At 43.0% G+C, this 21997-nt stretch overlaps 1 protein-coding gene across 1 annotated transcript in view; it reads right to left on the bottom strand.

Annotated features, from left to right (window-relative positions):
• slc5a6a (solute carrier family 5 member 6a) overlaps positions 1 to 18498 on the bottom strand; it is a 31043-nt gene extending 12545 nt beyond the window's left edge. The window contains exons 1-8 of the mRNA XM_020518270.2: positions 18460 to 18498; positions 17799 to 17850; positions 13212 to 13279; positions 12106 to 12260; positions 11592 to 11732; positions 7326 to 7455; positions 5891 to 5979; positions 3272 to 3384 (exon numbers count right to left, since the gene is read on the bottom strand). Of these exons, the coding sequence (XP_020373859.2) occupies positions 3272 to 3384; positions 5891 to 5979; positions 7326 to 7455; positions 11592 to 11732; positions 12106 to 12260; positions 13212 to 13279; positions 17799 to 17850; positions 18460 to 18498 (787 nt within the window). The remainder of the gene's footprint in view (positions 1 to 3271; positions 3385 to 5890; positions 5980 to 7325; positions 7456 to 11591; positions 11733 to 12105; positions 12261 to 13211; positions 13280 to 17798; positions 17851 to 18459) is intronic.
• Between the last annotated feature and the right edge of the window lie 3499 nt (positions 18499 to 21997).

Genomic DNA, 21997 nt, shown 5'->3' with positions numbered 1-21997 from the left:
CTCTCCACCTATCTTCTCCTTTATCCATCTTCTATCCACCTCGCCCTGTCTCCCTATTTATTTCAGAACCCCCTTCCCCTCCCCCATTTCTGAAGAAGGGTATAGGCCCGAAACGTCAGCTTTCCTGCTCCTCTGATGCTGCTTGGCCTGCTGTGTTCATCCAGCTCTACACCTTGTTATCTCAGATTCTCCAGCATCTGCAGTTCCTACTATCTCAGAGAATACTTCTGCTTGTTTTTCGAGCTGGAGGAAGCTTTACATTGGGGTTCGTTGTTAGGATCCTTGCATTTTCTGACTTAAACTTGGGAGGGCACAATTTCAAAATGTCTGGAAATTACAGAACTGGAGAGCATTGTGAACCGAGAGAAGGTTAGCCCTAGTCTACAAGAAAACAAAGACAGGCTGGAAAAATGAATAAACGTGGCAGATTAAATTTAACGTATTGAAGTGATATATTTTGGTAAGGAGAATGAGGGGAGATGATATATAGGGTATAGGACTACAGTAGTGGAGGAATCTGGGATTCAAAATCCCCGATGGAAATGCAGTTAATAAAGCATGCAGAGTCTTTTATTCAGCATTATTAATATGAACATCATGTAAAACAAAAGTAAGCTATGACAAACATGTATAAAACACTGGTTAAGCCCGAGTTGTTGTCTTGTGTAGAATCCTGGGCATCAGACTTTAGGAAGAATGTAAAGGCACTGGAGAGTATGCAGGAAGAGTCACAAGAGTAGTTCCAAAGGACGAGGAATTTAAATTATGCAGATAAATTGGAGAAGTTTGAGCTGTCCTCCTTGGAGTAGAAAATTAAGACGAAATTTGATAGAAATATTCAAAATCATGAAGAGTCTGGAGAGCTTAGACTGGGAGAAACTATTCCCACTTGCGTGGGATCGAGCGGCAAAGGACACCAATTTTACATGATTTGCAAAAGAAGCATTGGCCATGAGGTTTTATTTTGTGTTTTTTTTTAAACACCAAGTGTTTAGGATCTGGAATACACCGCCTTAAAGGGTGGTAGAGGCAGATACAATCAATGCCCTCAAAGGAGAACTGGATAACTATCCAAAACGAAAGAATTTTAGGCATTATAGGGAAAAGGTGGGGGAGTGAACCGAGGAGAGATGTTCTTGTCAAGAATCAGTGCAGACACAACAATTCGAATGGCTGCCTTCTGTGCAATAAACATTCCAAGGCATTTTGACAAAATGGAGATGAAAACGGGTGGGGGTGGGGGATGGTCTGTGTGGAGCATGTACACCAGCATGAACTATTTGGGCAGAATGGCCTGGCTCTAAGCTGTGAAGCCACCAAGCCATCACAATACAACAAAACACAGTACCAATTCCACCCTCTAAGCACTTCAAGAGAAGATCCTGCACAGCAATCCCTCATCACTGAGAGACAGTCTAAATAACAACTCTAATGTCTCCTATCCCTCATCACCTCTTGTTAATCTTAATCAGCACCTGCTTTCTAGCATCTAACCTTATGTGGTAAAATGCTTTAGGCACTGATTCTCCACCTTGGGAGAGGTGACTAAAGGGGTCGCCAGGTAGGCTTAGGTGAGAAGCGCAGAGAAGTGTATGGGATGAAATAGGACTGGAAGCTCTGGAGGGTACAAACATGATGAACTGAAAGCCCTCCTGCTGATGGGAACTTGTGAGAATGTTGTCTGGGATACAGGGGCTGGAGGTGTTGGTTGTGAGCAGGCCTCATCTTGGCTCGATCAGTGAATCCAAAGGATTCCATACCACTATTTTGAAGTAGACAAGCTTACATTTTCCCTGAGATAGTAGGAACTGCAGATGCTGGAAAAGCAAGTCTCCCCTCCCCCTACCGCATCCCAAAATCAGCCCAGCTCGTCCCCGCCTCCCTAACCTGTTCTTCCTCCCACCTCAAGCCGCACCCCCATTTCCTACCTACTAACCTCATCCCGCCCCCTTGACCTGTCCGTCCTCCCTGGACTGACCTGTCTCCTCCCTACCTCCCCACTTACACTCACCTTTACTGGCTCCATCCCCGCCTCTTTGATCTGTCTGTCTCCTCTCCACCTATCTTCTCCTCTATCCATCTTCTATCCGCCTCCCCCTCTCTCCCTATTTATTTCAGAACCCCCTTCCTCTCCCCCATTTCTGATGAAGGGTCTAGGCCCGAAACGTCAGCCTTACTGCTCCTATGATGCTGCTTGGCCTGCTGTGTTCATCCAGCTCTGCACCTTGTTGTCTTACATTTTCCCTGGTGTCTTGGTTAATATCTATCCCATCAATGATATTACAAGAACATGATTTGTCTCGCTGTGTGGGAGCTTGTTATGCATCAACATTTCAAAGTACCCACGTTGGATCATAGAGTTAGTGCAGCACAGAAACAGGCCATTTAGCCCATTACACTCATTCCAGCTCTCTGCATAAGCAACCCAGCTCATCTTGGCCAAAGCACTTTCGAATATTGAAGTCATAAAAGGTGCTGTAAAAATCCAAGCCTTTGTTCCTTTCTGCGCAGATTCCTTTGGCCTTGTTGCTAATGTGCAGGCATTGGCTTTCTTTGCCTGGAATGTTCACAATCAGCCACTGGGAGGATGATCACTGCTGCCAATCTATTAGGAAACTGCATTCCAGACTGGGATAATCAAAAGAAATCACATCAGAGGCAGAATCCGATTAACAAATTAATTAAGTCAGGTTCACTGCTCAAAACTCTGGGAAGCTTGGAAACTGAAAGGTTTGTGTTATCTAAATCCTCAGCCATGGCAGAATGAACAATGCTATAGTCACTTCAAACAGATAATGGAACTTGAGGTCCCAGCCCCTCTGCTCCACATTCTCACTCTCATCAAGTCACCCAGCAGCCCTTGTGTTCATTGACCTACACAGAGAAGCATCTTGAATCTAAAATTCTCACCCTTGTTTTAGAATTCTTCCATTGCCTCAACTTTCCTTACTCTTCAACTCTTCCAGTCCTCCAAGATATGTATCCTCTTCCAATTCTGGCCTCTCGTGCATCATCAATTTTAATCACTCCACCATTGGCGCTTGCCTTTTCAACTTTGCAATTTGCTTCCTAAACCAACTCCCGAACTCTTTTTCTGTCTATCAAACTTATTTCTTCAAGCAACCTTTTGGTCACCCACCCTCACATCACCTTATCCAGTTCATCAAATTTTGTCTGATGACGCTTCTATGAAATGCCTTGGAATGTTTTACTATAATGAACGGTGCTATGTAATTGCAAGTTATAGCTGGTATTTTCCATTGTCACTCACCGAGACACTTGGATATCAGTGTGGCTCGAGCCTCTGTCATGTGTGGATACTGAGGTTTCACCAGGTCTGTCATGGTGACAGCAGCTAGCGAATTGAATGCAGACGATATTGTGCTGAAGAGACACAAGCAATGATTCAGCATTAAAAAGAGAGCCTAATGTGCTCCCACATCCACCGAGAGTTGGCTGTGGATTAATGTTCATCCTTTTACTAATAGTTACATGAAAGCTGGTGCTTGTAAGCAATAAATCTAACAATTGACATCACCTTCAGAACATCTCTACAGCAGTACAGGCAGAGCCCCATCAGAGAAACACATGCCAAGAACTCCAGAGAAGTGATTCACTGCACAGTTGCTTTGCAATACCTTGCAGTGAATGTTACTAAAGTTCTGAAGCAAATGATGGCTTTGAAACCACCACTTATACTACTTAAAAAGAAACAAGGGGGAGGCGATGGCGTAATGGTATTATCGCTGGACTGTTAATCCAGAAACTCAGATAGCATATTGGAGACCCAGGTTCGAATCCTGCCACGGCAGTTGGTGGAATTGAATAAATATCTGGAATCAAGAGTCTAATATGACTATGAATCCATTGCCGATTGTCCGAAGAACCCATCTGGTTCACTAATGTCCTTTAGGGAAGGAAACTGCCATCCTTACCTGGTCTGGCCTACATGTGACTCCAGACCCACAGCAATATGGTTGGCTCTTAACTGTTTTAACTGCAATTAGGGATGGGCAATAAATGCTGCCTAGCCAGCGACACCCTCATGGGATGACATGAATGTATTAAAAAAAAATACTGTCTCTGATCCTTGCTTTGCTGTAATTGTCATGCAGCAAATGAGCTGGATCCACAAACATAAAGGATCCCACTACAGTCAACACCCTGCTCTCAGCTTCACAATGATCAGAAAATACATTATATTCTAAAGCAATTCTGACTCTTAAAGACATTCGTGCATTGGCGAGGTTCTGACAGAGAATACTCAGGTCGAAGTGGTCTGGTGATCCAGACCTTGCCTCCACCAATAGACAGACACAAGTGACTGAAGAGAATGGGTGGGCAGTCACCTGGATACTAGACTTAACTGGAAATGGTGACTCCACATTACAGAAAAGTCTGATCAGGACCTGAGGAAGGGTCACTCAACCCAAAACGTTAACTCTGATTTCTCTCTACAGATGCTGCCAGGCCTGCTGAGCTTTACCAGCAATTTCTATTTTTGTTTCTGATCTGGACTAGCCCTGCTTGTAGGGCGAGTTAAGAAGGTGGTTATTAAAGCACTCTGGGCTTCATAAATTGAACACAGGAGTCAGGAAGTTATGACGTCAAGATGAGATCAGCTATGAATGTATCAAATGGCAGAGCAGGTTTAAGGGACTGAACTGCCTACTCCTGCTATTGATTATGTTCTTTACAAATTACTGGTTTGGTGTCAACTAAAGGGGGTACGGGGAAGTGGGTGCCGGTGTAAGGGCAGGGATTTGGTTAATTAGGTGAGAAAAGAACAAGAAAGTACAGGGTTAAAATTAAAATAGAAGTAGGTTATTCAGGGGTGACTTCAGAGACCTGTTGTTCACATAAAAGGAATTGGAAATCTGAAATTCTCCCCAAAGTTGTTGTTGAGGCTGAAAATCGTTCAAAATTTGAAAACTAAGATTGATAGATTTTTAAACAAAAACCAAAACAAAACAGCAGATGCTGTAAATGAGAAATAAAAACAGAAGTTGCTGGAAAAGCTCGGCAGGTCTGGCAGCATCTGTGAAGGGAAATCAGAGTTAACGTTTCGGGTCCGGTAACCCTTCCTCAGATAGTTTTTTGTCGGGTAAAATATCTGAAAGGCTATGGAAGCAAGGCAGGTGGATGAAGTACTGATCAGCTTTAAATCTGACTGAATGGCTGAACACGCTCATTGGGAAGAATGGCCTTTTATTAAATATATAGAGCTGCTTTTCTAACAATGTTCTTAATTCTCAGGCGTTTCCTTCCGGGAAAACATTCCAATCAGAACCTTCCTTGGCATCAGGAAGCAAAAGGATATTGGACAGAGTTTGGGAGGCAGTGACATGTTGGTAATGTCACTGGGACTAACAATTAGAACCTCAGGCTAATGACTGGGGACATGGATTCAAATCTCACCATGGCAGATCACTAAACGTCAAGCTAATAAAACTACAGACTAAAAAAAGCTCGCGATTGGTCATCAATTTACCATTGTTAATTGTTGTAAAAATTCATCTGGTTCATCCAATGTCCTTTAGGGAAAGAAACCCGCTGCCCTTACCCAATTGGGTGTACATGTGACTCCAGACCCACAACAATGTGGCTGATACTGAAGTAACCAAGCAAGGCACTCAGTTCAAAGGGAATAGGGATGGGCAATAAATGCTGGCTCAGCCAGCAACACCCACATCCAATGAATCAAAAAAGTAGCTTCTTCAGTAAAACTGGCAGACACGATGTACAGACTGCACTTTTTAAACAAATACAATGTTAATACTGGCAAGGTCATCTACTATCTCAGTGCAAGTCTTGTCAGTCTGTGGACTCTAGCTTCTCAGTTTCAGCCCCATTAATTTGTCAAGGTTTAATTATGTAGCTATGAAAGTACCTGAGTGCTCCGCTGAACAGGCAGGCAATGAAGAGTCCAGGTAAGCCAGGATAATGCTGAAGAATGTCCATGACAAAGTAAAGAACCATCTGAAATTCAAACCAAATTTAACATTGTTCCATCAGATCAAACGCACACAACTGCATGGCAAGAATCACAGAACGCCAACTCCAGAACACCAGCACTGCCCAGTCCTCACCCACAACACCTTCTGAATTCAAGATCCCAGACCAAATTACAAACCCTCCTGGCCCCTTGCCACTTCTGCAGATTCGTCAGGCCTTACACTTCAGGGTGCTGTGCACTTACATTGCCCTACCCTCCTGATTCAGTCTCTCCCATCACCCTCAGGGAGAAGGATCTTCAGTCCTTGAACTCCTACAGATTATAAGCCTCTATCAAATCTGACCAGTTTTCTCCTCTTGACAGTGCACAGATTCTGTAAAGACATGGGGACACGTAACTGGAAAGCTTAAGAAAAGAAAAACAAAGATTTAAAAAATTTACAGTGACGTTCCAGGAATCGAGTGGGTGAATGGGATGGACAACAGGCCGAATGGCTCCATCTATGACACACTGGCTGTTTCATACAGCACCTCTCGCAACCTCACGATATCCCAAAGAACTTCACGGTCAATTGGATATTTTTTGAAGATGCGGTCACAGTTGTTATGCAGGAAACAACAGCCAAATTGCACAAAATAAACCTCCACAAACAGCATGTATTGTAAAGAAAAGATAATATGTCTTTTAAGACTTTTTTTATTCACCCTTCATTGGAATGTGGGTATGACCAATTGGGCCAGAAATTGTTGCCCATCCCTAATTACCTTTGAGAAGGTGGTAGCCAGATTTTGAATCACTGCTAGCCATAGGATGTAGGTACACCCACAGTGCTGTTAGGGAGGGAGTTCCAGGATTTGACCCAGTGACACTGAAAGATATAGCTCCGAGTCAGGAAGGTGACAGACTTGGAAGGGATCCTATAGGTGGTAGTGCTCCATACATCTCCTGTCATTGTCCTTCCAAATGACAGAGGTCACAGATCTGGCAAGTGCTGGATTCTGAAATATTATTAGGTGAGTCCAAACCTAGGAGCCACATATATATAGTGACTAATAAATCCATCAAGAGAAAGGTTTTCGCCCACATTGTGGTTAGAATGAGGAGCTCACTCACAGGGAGCGGCTGAGGTGAATAACACAGAGGTGTTTAAGAAAAACATGAGGGAGAAACGAATAGAAGGAAGGATACACTGAATTGTGAAGAGGAGGTTCATGTGCACCATGAACTAGTTGGATTAAATGACCTGTAAATTTTTTGTAATTTGATGTAATTTGAGATGTCACAGGGCTATGAAAGGCAGTTAGATATATGCAAATTCTTCCTCTTGCTTTCATGTGGTTTGGCTCTTTTAAAAAAAAACAGGCCTTACCTGATCAGGGGCGTTGACATAACCCTGCTGTAAGGGGCCATTTTCTCCATAGCGAGCATACATAACAAGGCCCAAAATGCATCCCATAGCCAGAACTAACTGTTGGCACGGAAACACCACATAGCACGACCTACAGGGATAACAGGAAGAACCAAGATCACCCAACACATTCATGGCTCACATTCAAACTGTTTTACCCTAGGTTTTTAAAAGTACTGTTCAGTTGGATGCTCTGTAAATTCACCGGGGAGGGAGGTAGACTGATAATTCCGAGGACTGTGCTGCCAGAATCAATCAGCGCTTCCTGTAGATGTGGTGGGCTCTGCAATTAGGGTCTCAGCGTCTCTGCTGTATACCTCTTGGGGATTGAGGGGCCTCACTGTGCACATTTGTCTTTCATCGAATGTGACAAGGTCAGCATTTGTTTCCCATCCTTTAATTGCCCTCAAACTGAGTTGCTTGCTAGTGCCATGTCAGAGAGCAGTTAAGAGTCAACCACATTGTTGTGGGTCTGGAGGCAGATGTAGGCCAGACCACATAAGGACAGCAGATTTCCTTTTCTAAAGCACAGATGGGTTTTACAACAATTGATGATCGTTTTGTAGTCACCATCATACAGACCAGTCTTAAATGCTGGAATATTTATTATTTGAATACAAAGTTCACCACATGCTGTGTTGGGATTTCCCCAGATCCATAGCCTTGTTCCCTGGATTACTAGTCCAGTGACATCACCACAATGCTACTGTCTCTCAGCGTTGTGATGCAAGGATTTATTATACCTAAAATGTGCATTTAAGTAGCATCTTTTATTTTGGAAGGGAGAACACACAAGAACAGAGTATTATTTAAACGGTATGTTACTGCAGCAGGTAATCAGGAAGGGTGATGGAGTGTCGTCTCTTAGTTCAAGTGTGTTGGAGTGCAAGAACAGGGATGTCTTACCGCAACTGTACAAGGTGCTGGTGAGACTATACCTGGAGTACTAAGAGTGGTTTTGGTCCCATTATTTAAGGAAAGCTATGTTATTTTAGGTAGAGTAGAGAAGGTTCACTAGGAAGGTCCCTGGTATGGCAGGATTGTCTTACGAGCAAAGGTTAAATCTGGGGCTGTACTCACAGCGGTTTAGAAGAACAAGAGGGGATCTAATTGAAATAGAGGTTTCTTTCACTTTATACATTAATGATCTAGATAAAGGAACCAAGGGCATTCTGGCTAAGTTTGATACAAAGGTACGTAGAGGGACAGGTAGTATTGAGAATGTGGGGAGGCTGTAGAAGGATTTAGACAGGTTAGGAGAGTGGGTGAAGAAGTGGCAGATGGAGTACAATGTGGGAAAGTGTGAGGACATACACTTTGGCAAGAAGAATAGAGATATGGGCTATTTTCTAAATGGGGAGAAAATTCAGAAGTCTGTAATGCAGAGAGACTTGGGAGTTCTAGTCCAGGATTCTCTCAAGGTAAGCTTGCAGGTTGAGTCAGTAGTTAGGAGGCAAATGCAACTTTGGCATTTATTTTGAGAAGACTTGAATATAAAAGCAGGGATGTACTTCTGAGGCTCTATAACACTCTGGTCATACCACATTTGGAGCATTGTGAGCAGCATGGGCCCCTTATCTCAGGAAAGCTGTACCGGTCCTGGAGCGGGTTCAGAGGAGGTTCATGAGAATGGTCCCAGGAATGAAAAGTTTAACATATGAGGAACATTTGACGACCCTGGGTCTATACTCAATGAAGTTTAGAAGGATGAGGGGGGATCTAATTGAAACTTACAGAATACTGAATGGCCTGGACAGAGTGGATGTTGGGAAGATGCTTCCATTGGTAGGAGAGACTAGGACCCTAGGGCACAGCCTTGGAGTAAAGGGAAGACCTTTTAGAACAGAGATAAGGAGAAACTTCTTCAGCCAGAGAATGGTGAATCTATGGAATTCACTGCCACAGAAGGCTGAGAGAGGCCAGGTCAGTGAGTACATTTAAGACTGAAATAGATAGATTCTTGATTATCAAGGGGATCAAGGGTTAGGGGAGAATGGGGATGAGGAACTTATCAGCCATGATTGAATGGCGGAGCAGACTCGATGGGCCGAATGGCCTTAATTTCTGCTCCTATGTCTTATGGTCTTGTAGGTTTCTTAAGGGGCTTGACAGGGTAAATGCTAAGAGGATGTTTCCCCTCGTGGGAAAGTCTAGGACCATAGGACGTAGGAGTGCCAACTTAAGACTGAATGAGGAAGAATTTCTTCTTTCACATAGGGTTGAGAGTCTTTGGAATTTCTTGCCACAGGGAGCTGTGGAGAGCAGCGTCCCTGTGTACATTTAAGGCTGAGATAGAAAAGATTCTTGATCAGTCAGAGAATCAAGGGCTACAAAGAAAGGACAGGAAAGTGGACATGCTGAACAGTGGATCACCCATGACTCTATTGAATGGAGCAGCAGGCTCAAGAGGCCAAAGGGCCTACTCTTGTTCCTATTTCTTTTGGTCTAAAATGGACCTCCAGGGTGCTCAAAGCATTTCAAAGCCCACAAAATATTTTTTGAAGAGTAGCAACCAATTTGCACACAGCAAGTTTACACAGACAAGGACCAAATAAGCTGTTTTGTGATGTTGAATGGGGGATAAATAGTATTCAGGAAAGCAGGGAGAATTCCCCATCTCTTCTTTGAAATAGTGCCCTAGAATCCTCAATGCCCACCTGCAGACAGATCTTGGGTTTAGTGTCTCACCTGAAACACTGCACCTCTGACATTGCAATGCTCACTCTGGAATAGATGTCAACTTGGGTTATAGACTCAAGACTCTGGTGTAGATGTTGAATCTAAATACAAGCTGCTGAAACGTGCCAAACAGTGTGGAAAAAATCCAGAGGCAGAATTGGTAGCAGAATGCCACTCAAAAGCTTACTGCCAAGTCAGGACAACCCTCTAGACTATCATCCCAGATTCATCAAGACTAAATGGGTTAAACAATGAGGACAAGTTGCATAGACTGGGCATATATTTCCTGGAGTTTCGAAGGTTAAGGGGAGATTATAATTGAGATATTTATGACAATTAAAAGGATAAAGAGGAATTGGTTCCTCCTATGGGGGCAGTCCAAAAACATTACAGCCAGGCTGCCCAGGGCTGATATGACAAAGCACTTCCACACATAGAGGATAATGGAAGTCTTAAACTCTTTCCTCAAAAAGACTACTGCAACTTGGGGAGAGGTGTTGCAAAATTTCTGAACTAAGATTAATTAATTTCTTTCTTTACGGGATGTGGGCATTGCGAGCAAGACTAACGTTCGCTGTCCACCCGAATGATGTGGGGTTGGAGTCACATCTAGGCCAGACTGGGTAAGGATGGCAGATTTCCTTCCCTAAAGATTGTCAGTGTCATTAAAAGCCCACCTGGTTCAATTGGTGACAGTTTCATAGCATCATTTTACTGAGATTAGCCAAAGACTCCAGATTAAGTGAATTTAATTGCTGCTGGCTATCGTGGTGGGATGTGAACTCATATCCTCAGGGCATTAGGTTGAACTTCTGGACCACCAGCCCAGTGACATCACCGCTACATCACCAATAAGGATATTAAGAATGACTAGGTTGAATTTTCTAGAAAAGAGAATTCCATTGACCAACAACTGAGAGAAAAAAAAAGCTTTCATCTATGTCTCAAAATCTTATTCTTAAATCAGGGCCCCCAGTTCTAGTTTCTCTGACGAGAGGAAACATTGTGTCAGAATCCACAATTTTAAGTCCCCTCATGGTCTTATTTTCAATAGGATTGCCTCTTATTCTTTTACACTCCAATACATAAAGGGCCAACCTGTTCAACCTTTCTTCATAAGGTAAGGCCTTCATTCCAGGAACAAGGAGGATGAACATTCTCAGAATTGCCTGTAAATCAATTAAATCCTTTTTCAAAGGAGACCAAAACGGAAAATACTGCAAATGTAGTCTCATCAAGGACTTGTACAGCTACAATAAACATCCTTATTGTAATATTCCATTTCTCCTTGCAATAAACAACAGCATTCCGTGATCGCTCCCCATTTTGGCAAACAACTGAACAGGAGTGACTAACTGAATAGCCTTCTGCTATTGTTATCCTTGTTGGTGTAAAGTGAAGCTGCATTGACACTGCAGTTTGAAGGCAGCCTTAATTAGTGACACGCTTGAGACAGGGAGAACCCACTCTCAGGTTTAGCAATGCCGGCTTAACACACAGCAATTTGCCCAAAGTAGGGGCCCAGCTTGGTTTGGTTCAATAACTTACAATATCGCTTGCTGCTCCGTCCGTGAGCTGAGGTAGCGTTGGACTTGCGCTTGGTTCACCCCGTAAAGTGCCAGCATCATGAACACACCGCCAAAGCTCAGAGTCCAGAAAGTGTGACGCTCAAAGGGGTTAGGATTCAGGCTGCAGAAGGAAAGGACACTTCAGCGAAACAAACCAATTAGACTGTAGGCTGGACTCTCTCTCTGCTAGGTGAGAAAAATCTATTCAATTAGTCCTGCTTCACCTGCTCTTCCCCACAGCCCCACAAAATCTGTTTTTCTCAAATATTTACTGGAATCCTTTTTGAAAGCCCTTATCAAACTTGCTGCCACTACAATGTTTCCCAGATTACAAAATTTACCACGTGAAAATTGGTCATTGCACCTTTGAATCAAACCCTTTAAATTAGTTTCCTCTGGTTACCACCCTCCCCCGATCACTAGTTCAATGAAGTCACTCCTGTCTTAGATTAATTTGTCAAGTTTTTGAAATTGCTTTAAAAAGATATACTTACTCAATTCCTGAGATCTTGCCGTTGTTTTTGGCAATTCGCCACACTTCACTGATTCCTCCTGCCTCCTTTGTCCCAATGATGATAACAGCCAGCTGCCCAGAAAACATCACCAGTGTCTGAAACACATCTGTCCAGATTACAGCCTTCAGTCCACCCTGAGGGTCACATGGAGAGGTGCAGTGAACAGGATGAAGCAATGAAACAGGAAAAGCAGCCTCGACACCAACACAGGCACCAGGTGTGACTCTGCCTTTCATCTGCTCCTTTCAGTCAGACAATTATCCATTCAAATCCCCACTCGAGATTTCAGCAGAAAATACTGACTGACACTCATTACGAGGGGATTTGCTGTGATCTAATTGAATGTGTGGGACAAGACTGAGGGGTTGAATGACCTCTGCCTGTTCTTATGCACTGGTCATTATTTATCCCTCAACCTCTAGAACTAAAATGGATTACTGCTCTTTTATTGAACTGCTCTGTGTGGGATCTTGCTGTGTGCAAGACCACACTCCAGAGATATAACCACATATTGGAGGTGAACACAAATGCTTGCGCTGTCAGGACTGTTTGTTTTTCAGTTCAGGGTCTCTACCCACCCTCTGAAAAACATACTGAGGCAGCACTGGGAAGAGAAGCAGGGACGTTTTCCTTCATGTTTTTATCAGGAACTTTTGCTTCCACAAAACTGATCGGCTAGTGCGGGTAAACTGAAATTTCAAAACAGACAGCAATAGTTTAAGTGAGGCTACAGAGCCACAGAAGCAAATTAAGAAGATACAAGCCATCTATGATCAAAATTAATGGTAGAACCAAATGAAAACCTGAAGGGACTTTCTCCTGTTACTACATCATGCCCAATATTTACTCTACAACTAACATTATTTGAAAAAGTTCTGCTGCGTTCTCTCATTGCTGTCCGCGGGATCTTGCTGTGTGCAAGAGCCAGCTGTGTTTCTGATAGTACAGTGGTGACTACAATTCAAAAATGTGTCTCCTGTTTTAGGCAGCATGGGTTGTGAAAGGCTTTGTATAAAGTCAAGACTTTCTTTAAACCATCAACACTGAATGGAACATTGGAGCTCTCTGACCCATTGATTACTCACCAGTGCTGTGTACAGTGTGCAAACTAACCCCATGGTTAACACTGCTCCCCACAAATCGAAGCCAGTCACTGAAAACATTCAAAAAAAATCTTTTAATATTTCAACAGTAAATGTCAGAAGGCCACAGCAAAGCTAACAAGAGAGCCAAAATCAGAACTCTCATGACGACAAAAATAATGGAACTATAACCTCTCCATCATTACCAATGTCAGGAAAATAAAATCTGCGTTCCCGTCTGCTAAAAATTCCTCCCGTACTCCGTCCACACCCTTCTGCACTGTCCCATCCCCTTCCGCCTCTGGTCCATTCAGACTACCTCAGTCTCCCGTCCCGCTCTGCCTCCTCATCTCAGTCACTGTCACCCCGATCTGCCATTTTCTGCCTTCCATTTTATGGGTGAGATTTGTATTCTATTCATTAGGAAGCCACGCAAAACTGTTTGAAGTGCTGGTAAAATCATTTACTGTTGGAAACTGCCTCAATTTTACTTAGGGACCACGTTTAACTCCAGCAAGAAGCAAAGTGACACACCGAACCACCACCACCATTTCCTTTCCTCCCCACAAGCTTAACAAAACATTCCTTTAGCATTTCTCCAGTGACACAGCTAATGCAGCACAAAGGGGAATACTGTGTTGGTGATTCAACAATGTGTTTCAAGGACAGTTACTCCTTCTGTTCATGACCAACTGATAGGAAGCCTGCTTTTGGGCACATTTCTCTGAAACATTTAAGTATTTTTGTTAAAAAAAAACTGTTACAATGATTTCATTTAAAGTTAAGGAATGAAAGACCATGGATCTAAAACATTCACTCCGCTCCCCTGCCTGAAATGCTGACTGTATTTCAGACTTTTCTGTTCTGATTTAACATTCTCATTTCTCCAGTAACTTTTGTCATATGATTTAGTTCATTTCATCTGCCTTTATTTCCTCAGCACTGACTCGAAACATATAATTACTGTGGCCTTCTGCTGGGCATGTGTAATTTTACAGGACTTGATTAGTCACAGATCACATGCCATGGATTCAGTGCCTTTTTAAGTGGTTTAGCAGCTTTCACTGGGTCCTTAAACAGCCAAGGATTTTAAATTTAAGCTTCAGAGAGCAGGAAATGCAGTTGAACCACAAATCCAGATTCACTATTAAACTGTTTATAATCATTTCATCATTATATGTTTGGAAATAACAATTTGTAAGTCTACGAGAAACTAGTAGGGCAGCAAAGATAATTGCTTTAATTTTCCAAAACTCCCTAGATTCAGGAAGTTCTCATTAGACGGGAAGGTAGCAAATATGACTCCTTTATTCACATGAAGGAGAAAGGCAGAAAGGAGGAAACTAGGAATGAGTCAGCATTACTTCTGTCATGGGGAAGATATTCCAAGATATTGAAGCGAATGCTGGAAATCTAAAATAGAACCATAAAGTGCTGGAGAAACTCAGCATGTCTGGCAGTATCTGTGCAGAAAGAACAAAGTGAATGTTTTGAGTCAGATATCCCTCCCTTTCAGAACAGTTATACTGAACTCAAAACATTAACTCTTGTTTTTCTCTCCACAGATGCTCCCAGGCCTGCTGAATTTCTCCAGCACTTTCTATTTTCATTAAAGAAATTATAGCTTAGCTAAATTCAAGGTGATCAAGCAGAGCCAACGTGTGAAAGGGAAATCATGCTGAACTAATCCATTAGGAGCTCTTTGGGGAATAACTTGTTATGGATAAAAGGGAAAAGTGTACGCACTATGTTTAGATTTCCAGACGATGTGATAAAACTGCCAACTCCAAGACCATTGCAAAAAATGAAAGTACATGCAGTGAAGGGTTGGACAGAAGATTGACTGGGTAACAGGATGCAGAGAGTAGGTATAAATGTTTTTGTTTCAGATTGGCAGGATATAAAGAATGTCTGCCACAGGGATCTGTGCTGGGATCTCAACTATTCACAATTTATATAAGTGACCTCGACAAAGGAACAGAGGCATGGTTGCCAAATGGAGTATTGCGTCCAGTTCTGGTCACCGCATTATAGGAAGGATGTGGAAGCATTGGAAAGGGTGCAGAGGAGATTTACCAGGATGTTGCCTGGTACGGAGGGAAGGTCTTATGAGGAAAGGCTGAGGGACTTGAGGCTATTTTCGTTAGAGAGAAGAAGGTTAAGAGGTGACTTAATAGAGACATACAAGATGATCAGAGGATTAGATAGGGTGGACAGTGGGAGCCTTTTTCCTCGGATGGTGATGGCTAGCACGAGGGGACGTAGCTTTAAATTGAGAGGTGATAGATATAGGACAGATGTCAGAGGTAGCTTCTTTTCTCAGAGAGTAGTAAGGGCGTGGAATGCCCTGCCTGCAAAAGTAGTAGACTCGCCAACTTTAAGGGCATTTAAATGGTCATTGGATAAACATATGGATGATAATGGAATAGTTTAGGTTAGATGGGCTTCAGACTGGTATCACAGGTCGGCGCAACATCGAGGGCCGAAGGGCCTGTACTGCGCTGTAGTGTTCTATGTTCTATGTTCTAAATTTACTGATGATGCATAGGTAGGGAAGTAAAATCTGGAGAGGACAGAAGGAGGCTACAAGAAGACGTAAATAGTCTAAGTGAATTGGGAAAGACCTGGCAAATGGATTATAACGTAGGAAAATGAGAAATTCTCCATTTTGGTGGGAAGAGCAGAAAAGTAGCATAAAATTTAAATGGTGAGAGACACAGATCTGAGATGCAGAGGGTTCTGGGAGTCCTCATGCATGAACAGCAATAGGCTATGTCTGGAGGCACAGCAAGTAATAAGAAATGAATGCACTTGTTTAATATGAACGGAACTGAATACAAAAGGAGGAGATTATGTTTCAGCCACACAGGACACTGGGGAGACCACATTTCGAGTACTGTGTAGAATACAGGTCTCCTTCTTTAAAGAAGGACGTAAATGCATTGGAAGCAGTTCAGAAAAGGTTTATTAGACTCATACCTGGTACGGCAGGTTGTCTTATGAGGAATGGTTGGACAGACTAGGTTTATATCAACTGCAGTTTAGAAGAGTAAGAGACAATTTGACTGTAACATATAAGATTCCAAGGGGTCTTGATAGAGCGGTCTTTTAAGGATGCTTCCATTTTACTTTTTATTCACTTGTGGGACGTAGGCGTCACTGCCTGGGCCAGCATTTAGTGCCCGCCCCTAGCTGTCCTTGAGAAGATGGTGGTGAGCTGCCTTCTTGAACCACTGCTGTTCATTGTGCTGCAGGTAGAGCTGTAAACCAGATATCCAGCCAACTGAGCTGACCGTTCACCACGAATGTCGTGCTTTCTCAACCTCTCCCCTCACCTGAAGCGTGGTGACCCTCAGATTAAGTTTACCATGAGTCATCTTTCTTGAATGAGACAGCAGTCCTATAGTCCTCTGGGACGATGGCAAATTTCACCTAGGTAGACTCACAATGCCTTAAGACCAGAAGAAATAGGAAGGGGAGCATGCCATTTGGCCCCCTGAGCCTGCTTCACCATTCAACAGGATCATGGCTGATCTGATGCTCCTCACATCCACTTTTGCACCTTTCCCCATAATCCTTATTCCCCTACCGATCAAGAATCTATCTCAGCCTTAAATATACACAAGGAGTCTGCCCCTACAGCTGTTTGTGACAAGGAGTTCCAGGACTCACAACCCTCTAAGACATTCCTCCTCATTTCAGAATAAAGGGTGCCAATTTAAGACTGAGACTCTGCCCTCTGGTCCTAGACTCTCCTATTAGGGGAAACACCCTCTCAACATTTAACCAGTTACACCCCTTAGAATTCCTTGGGGCGGGTTGGGGGAGATCCAAGATTTTAACACAATTAAGGGAATATCTAGAACTAGGGGTTACTGTTTAAATATATGGGGCTGCCATTTAAGACAGATAAGCAAGAATGTTCTCTCTTCCCAAAAGGTGCTGGAAGCAGAGCTTTTGAATGTTTTTAAGGCAGCGTTTAATAGACTCTTAGTAAGAAAGAGGTTAAAATGTTTTTGGGGTGGGTGGGAACTTGGAGGAATCAGACCAGCCACAATTTTATCGAATGGCGAAGGAGATACAAAGGGGTCAGTGACCTATGATCCTAACATGTAAATTTGTACGTTTTGGAGTTCAAATCCCACCACTGAGAGTTTAATGCAATCAATCTGAAACATTTGGTGGGCTTTAATAATCAAGAAAATAGGGATAATCTATTTTCACTTGCAGGAGATCAGCAACTAAGTTAGGAGAATTAGTATAAAAACTAGAGCGAAGCTCAGGAGAATTTCTTATGACAAAGTGAACCACACAGCCTTATCAGACCAAACCCTTACTGCTACTTCTTTACATGGACTGGAACTCATTAGATTTGAGCAGGTACAAATCAGCAATGCTGTGAATGATCAGATCTGGGTTTAAAACCTAGGTTTTTCAAGAAGTCTGTCTTCTGAAAATAACTGATTAGTCGTTTTACATTATTATACTGACAGCTGGAAAATCACCTCAGGTCTGAGGGGGTTCAGTCTACACAGGTGAGCAACGAATGTCTGGATTATTTCAATATACTGTTGTTCCATCTTAACTTACCTGCATTCAATGCCAGTGCAGGTGCATAGAGCACAACACCCATGTAAATCACCTGCAATTAGAAGAGAAGGATTGCTGTTACCATGAAGAAAAGCTTCTCTCACACCATGCAGCTCTGTCAGCTTGAAACCAATCTTAAAGTCAGTGACAGCACTACCAGCTGTGAGTCAGTGGATTGAAACCCCATGGGAATTAAGTACCTACATTTCCAGACAGTAGCGAGGTGCTGTACCGTACATAACAACAGGTTGGCTTAAGATAAACTATTTCCACTGGTTGGAGATTTTAGAACCAGGGGACGCTGTCTAAAAAGGGCCAGCCCATTCTAGAGAAAAACACAAAGGGTGTTAGAGGTTTGGAACTCTCGCCCACAAACAGCAGTTGATGCTAGATCAGTTGTTAATTTTAATTCAGAGGTAGATAACTTTTTCTTAAGCAAAGGTAATAAGGGATGCGGGCCAAAGACAGTATGTGGAGTTAGGTCACAGATCAGCCACAATAGCATTGAATGGTACAGCAGGCTTGAGGGGCTGAATGGGCTACTTCTGGTTCCTATGTTTAAGTTTTCCTGAGACTGTCAGCCAATAACAATGCTGAACCATTGGCACTGGGAGCGTGAGTTCACTGGGCAGTCTTTCATGTGTGACTATATCAAACTTGCCTTCTGGAAGGTGTATGTTATAGGAATTCCCATTGCCATCTTGAGACATCAACTTCTCAGAAGGAAGTCAAGACGGTTATCCAAGTTGGATCTCACCTTTTCTAAAACCACAATGTTTTCAACTTGTTTAAGGGTGGGAGAGCTACTGGCAAGATCAGCATTTATTGTTCATCTCTAGTTGCCTTGCGGAGAGTGTAGTGAGCTGTCTTCTGTGGGGGAGGCAGTGTCATTACAGTAATGCCATTAGGTTAGTAATCCAGAATGCCAGGCTAATGTTCTGGTCACATGTTCAAATCCCAGCAAGGCAGATAGTGAAAATTCAATTCAATTCCAAAAAGTTTGGAAATAAAATTGCTAGCCTAATGGTGACTGTGTACCATCTGGTTCACTGATTTTATTTTCTTTATTCATTCATGGGATGAGGGCGTCGCTGACTAGGCAGTATTTATTGCCCGCTCCCTAATTGCCCAGAGAGCAGTTAAGAGTCTACCACATTGCCGTGTGTCCGGAGTCACATGTAGGCCAGACCGGGTAAGGATGGGTTTTTCCTGACAATTGACAACGGATCATGGTCATCACTAGACTCTTAATTCCAGATAATTATTGAATTCAAATTCCACCATCAGCCGTGGTGGGATTCAAACCCGGGTCCTCAGAACGCTATCTGGGTCTCTGGATTAACAGTCCAGCACTGATACCACTAGGCCATCGCCTCCCTGATGTCCTTTAGGGAAGGAAAACTTCCATCCTTACCTGGTCTGGTCTACATGTGACTCCAGACCCAGAGAAATCAGGCTGACTTTCAAATGTGCAAATCAAGATGGGAAATAAATGTTGGCCTAGTTAGTAATGCCTACGTTCGGTGAACAAATAAAAATACAATTCTACGTCCCTTCGAATGTAGGGAGAGAGAGTTCCTAGATTTTAACGCAGTGACTGTGAAGGAACGGCAGTGTAGTCCCAAGTCAGGGGAATGTAGAGTTGGTGTTGTTTCCGTGCATCTACAAACCTTGTCCTTGAAGGCGGTACAGGTCATAGGTTTGGAAGGTGCTGACGAAAGTGCCTTGGTAAATTACTGCAGTGCAGCTTGTGACAATATATAACGCTGCCACTGTGTGTTAGTGGTGAAGGGAGTGAATGTTGAAGGTAATGGACAGGTATCAATCAAGTGGGCTGCTTTGTCCTAAATGGTGTCAAGATCTTGAATGTTGTCATCCAGGTAAGTGGGGATCATTCCACCACATTTCCGACTTCGTAAATGGTGGCAGGTTTGGAGAGTCAACAGTTAAGTTTAGAACAAGAGAACCAGGAGCAGGAGCAGGCCATCTGGCTCTTCAAGCTTCTTCACGGCTGATCTTTTTATGGCCTCAGTTCCACTTAAACACCCTCTCACCATGAGCCTTAATTCTTTTATTATTCGAAAGAATTATCTATTTTAGCTTTAAAAACATTCAATGAGGAAGTCTCAACTACTTCACTGGGCAGGGAATTCCACAGATTCACAACCCTTTGGTGAAGAGATTTCTCCTCAATTCAGTCCTTAATCTGCTCCCCCTTATTTTGAGGCTGTTACTTCTTGTTCTAGTTTCACCTGCCAGTGGAAACTACCTCCTTGCTTCTACCTTATCTATTCCCTTCATAATTTTACATGTTTCAGTAAGACCCCCCCCTCATTCTTCTAAATTCCAATGAATATAATCCCAGTTTATTCAGCCTCTCCTCATAAGCCAATCCTCTTAACTCTGGAAACAACCTAGTGAATCTCCCCTGTACCTCTTCTTTCAAGTAAGGAGACCAAAACTGTACACAGTACTCCAGATGTGGCCTCACCAGCACCCCGTACAGCTGTAGCATAACCTCCCTGCTTTTAAACTCAATCCCTCTAGCAATGAAGGACAAAATTCCATTTGTCTTAATTACCTGTTCTACCTGCAAACCAACCTTCTGCAATTCATGCACAAGGACACCCAGGTCCCTCTGCACGGCAACATGCTGCAATGTTTTACCGTTCAAGTAATAGCCCCTTTTACTGTTATTCCTACCAAAATGGATGATTTCACATTTATCAACATGGAATTCCATCTGCCAGACCCTCGTCCACTCACCTAAACTATCGATCCCTCTGCAAACCTTCAGTGTCCTCTGCACACTTTGCTCTACCACTCATCTTAGTGTCATCCACAAACATTGAAACCCTACATATGGTCCCCAACTCCAAATCATCTCTGTGAATTGTAAACAATTGCGGTCCCAACATTGATCCCTGAGGCTGGTCACTGTTCGTCAACCACTGATCACTGCTCGTCAACCAGAAAAACACTCATTTATCCCCACTCTTTGCTTCCTGTTGGTTAACAAATCTTTGATCCATGCCAATGCATTGCCTGTAACGCTGTGCAACTTTGGTCGTGCAAAATTCACAGGTTCAGACTTGTAGCCTCAATATTTATATGGCTAGTCCAGTTCGATTTCTGGTCAGTGGTAACCACAAGATGTTGATAGTAGGAGACTGAACCATGGTAATGCCATTGAATATCAAAGCACAATCATTAGACTCTCTCTTGTCATTCCCTGGCCCTTGTGTGGTGCTAATGTTACTTGTCAGCTCAAGTTGGTGTTGCCCAGGTCTTGCTGCGTGTGGGCATGGCCTGCTTCAATATCTGAAGGGTTAAGAATGGTGCTGAACATCGTACAATCATCAGCAAGCACTCCCACCTCTGATCTTACGATGGAGGGAAGGTCACTGGTGAAGTAGTTGAAAATGGTTGGCCGTAGGACACAACCCTGAGGAATGCTTGCAAAGATGTCCTAGAGCTGAGATGACTGACCTCCAACAATCACAACTCTCTCTCTTTGTGCTGAGACAAAGTTTTTCTCTGATTCCCAATGACTCCAGTTTTGCTAGGGCTTCTCGATGCCACACTCAGTCCTGACTGCTATTTACTGGGTTACTTTTCCCTGCTTGTTTCCAAAAGTAAACTATTATTTTTGCCACAATAACAAGTTTTTAGTCAGGTGGATCTGTGTTGCCTTTGTTTTCAACACAGTGAAAGTCCTGTGGTGTAGCCCCATCTAGAGACTTGAAAACACAAAGTAATCTGACTTTTCCAACGCAATGAAGGAGAGCTGTATTGTTGTTGGTGCAGCAATGAGTAAATACTACACTGTCTGTGAAACAAAACTGAGAGAATTCTACATCTAACAGAAGTATACGATAGTTTGTACCTTTTTAATTTGGCAACCTTGGCACCAGGACATCGCACGACCAACATCAGCACAGCAGTTTTTAAACCATTTATCTCACACCTGTGACTTGCTGTGTTTAAAACTGTCTTAACAGCAGTTAAATGACTGGAAATTTTCTTCGTTGTACTGTAAAATGTGTCTTCTTTGAATCCAGGTTTGTTGGAAAACTGAGATAACAAGGTGTAGAGCTGGATGCACACGGCAAGCCAAGCAGCATCAGAGGTGCAGGAAAGCTGACGTTTCGGGTCTGGACCCTTCTTTAGAAATGGGTCCAGGTTCTAAAGAAGGGTCC

This window comes from Rhincodon typus, chromosome 3, assembly GCF_021869965.1.
Source record: "Rhincodon typus isolate 14 chromosome 3, sRhiTyp1.1, whole genome shotgun sequence".
NCBI lineage: Eukaryota > Metazoa > Chordata > Chondrichthyes > Orectolobiformes > Rhincodontidae > Rhincodon > Rhincodon typus.
The sequence above is the reverse complement of the archived record's forward strand: the minus strand, read 5'-3'. Positions and strand labels throughout refer to the sequence as shown.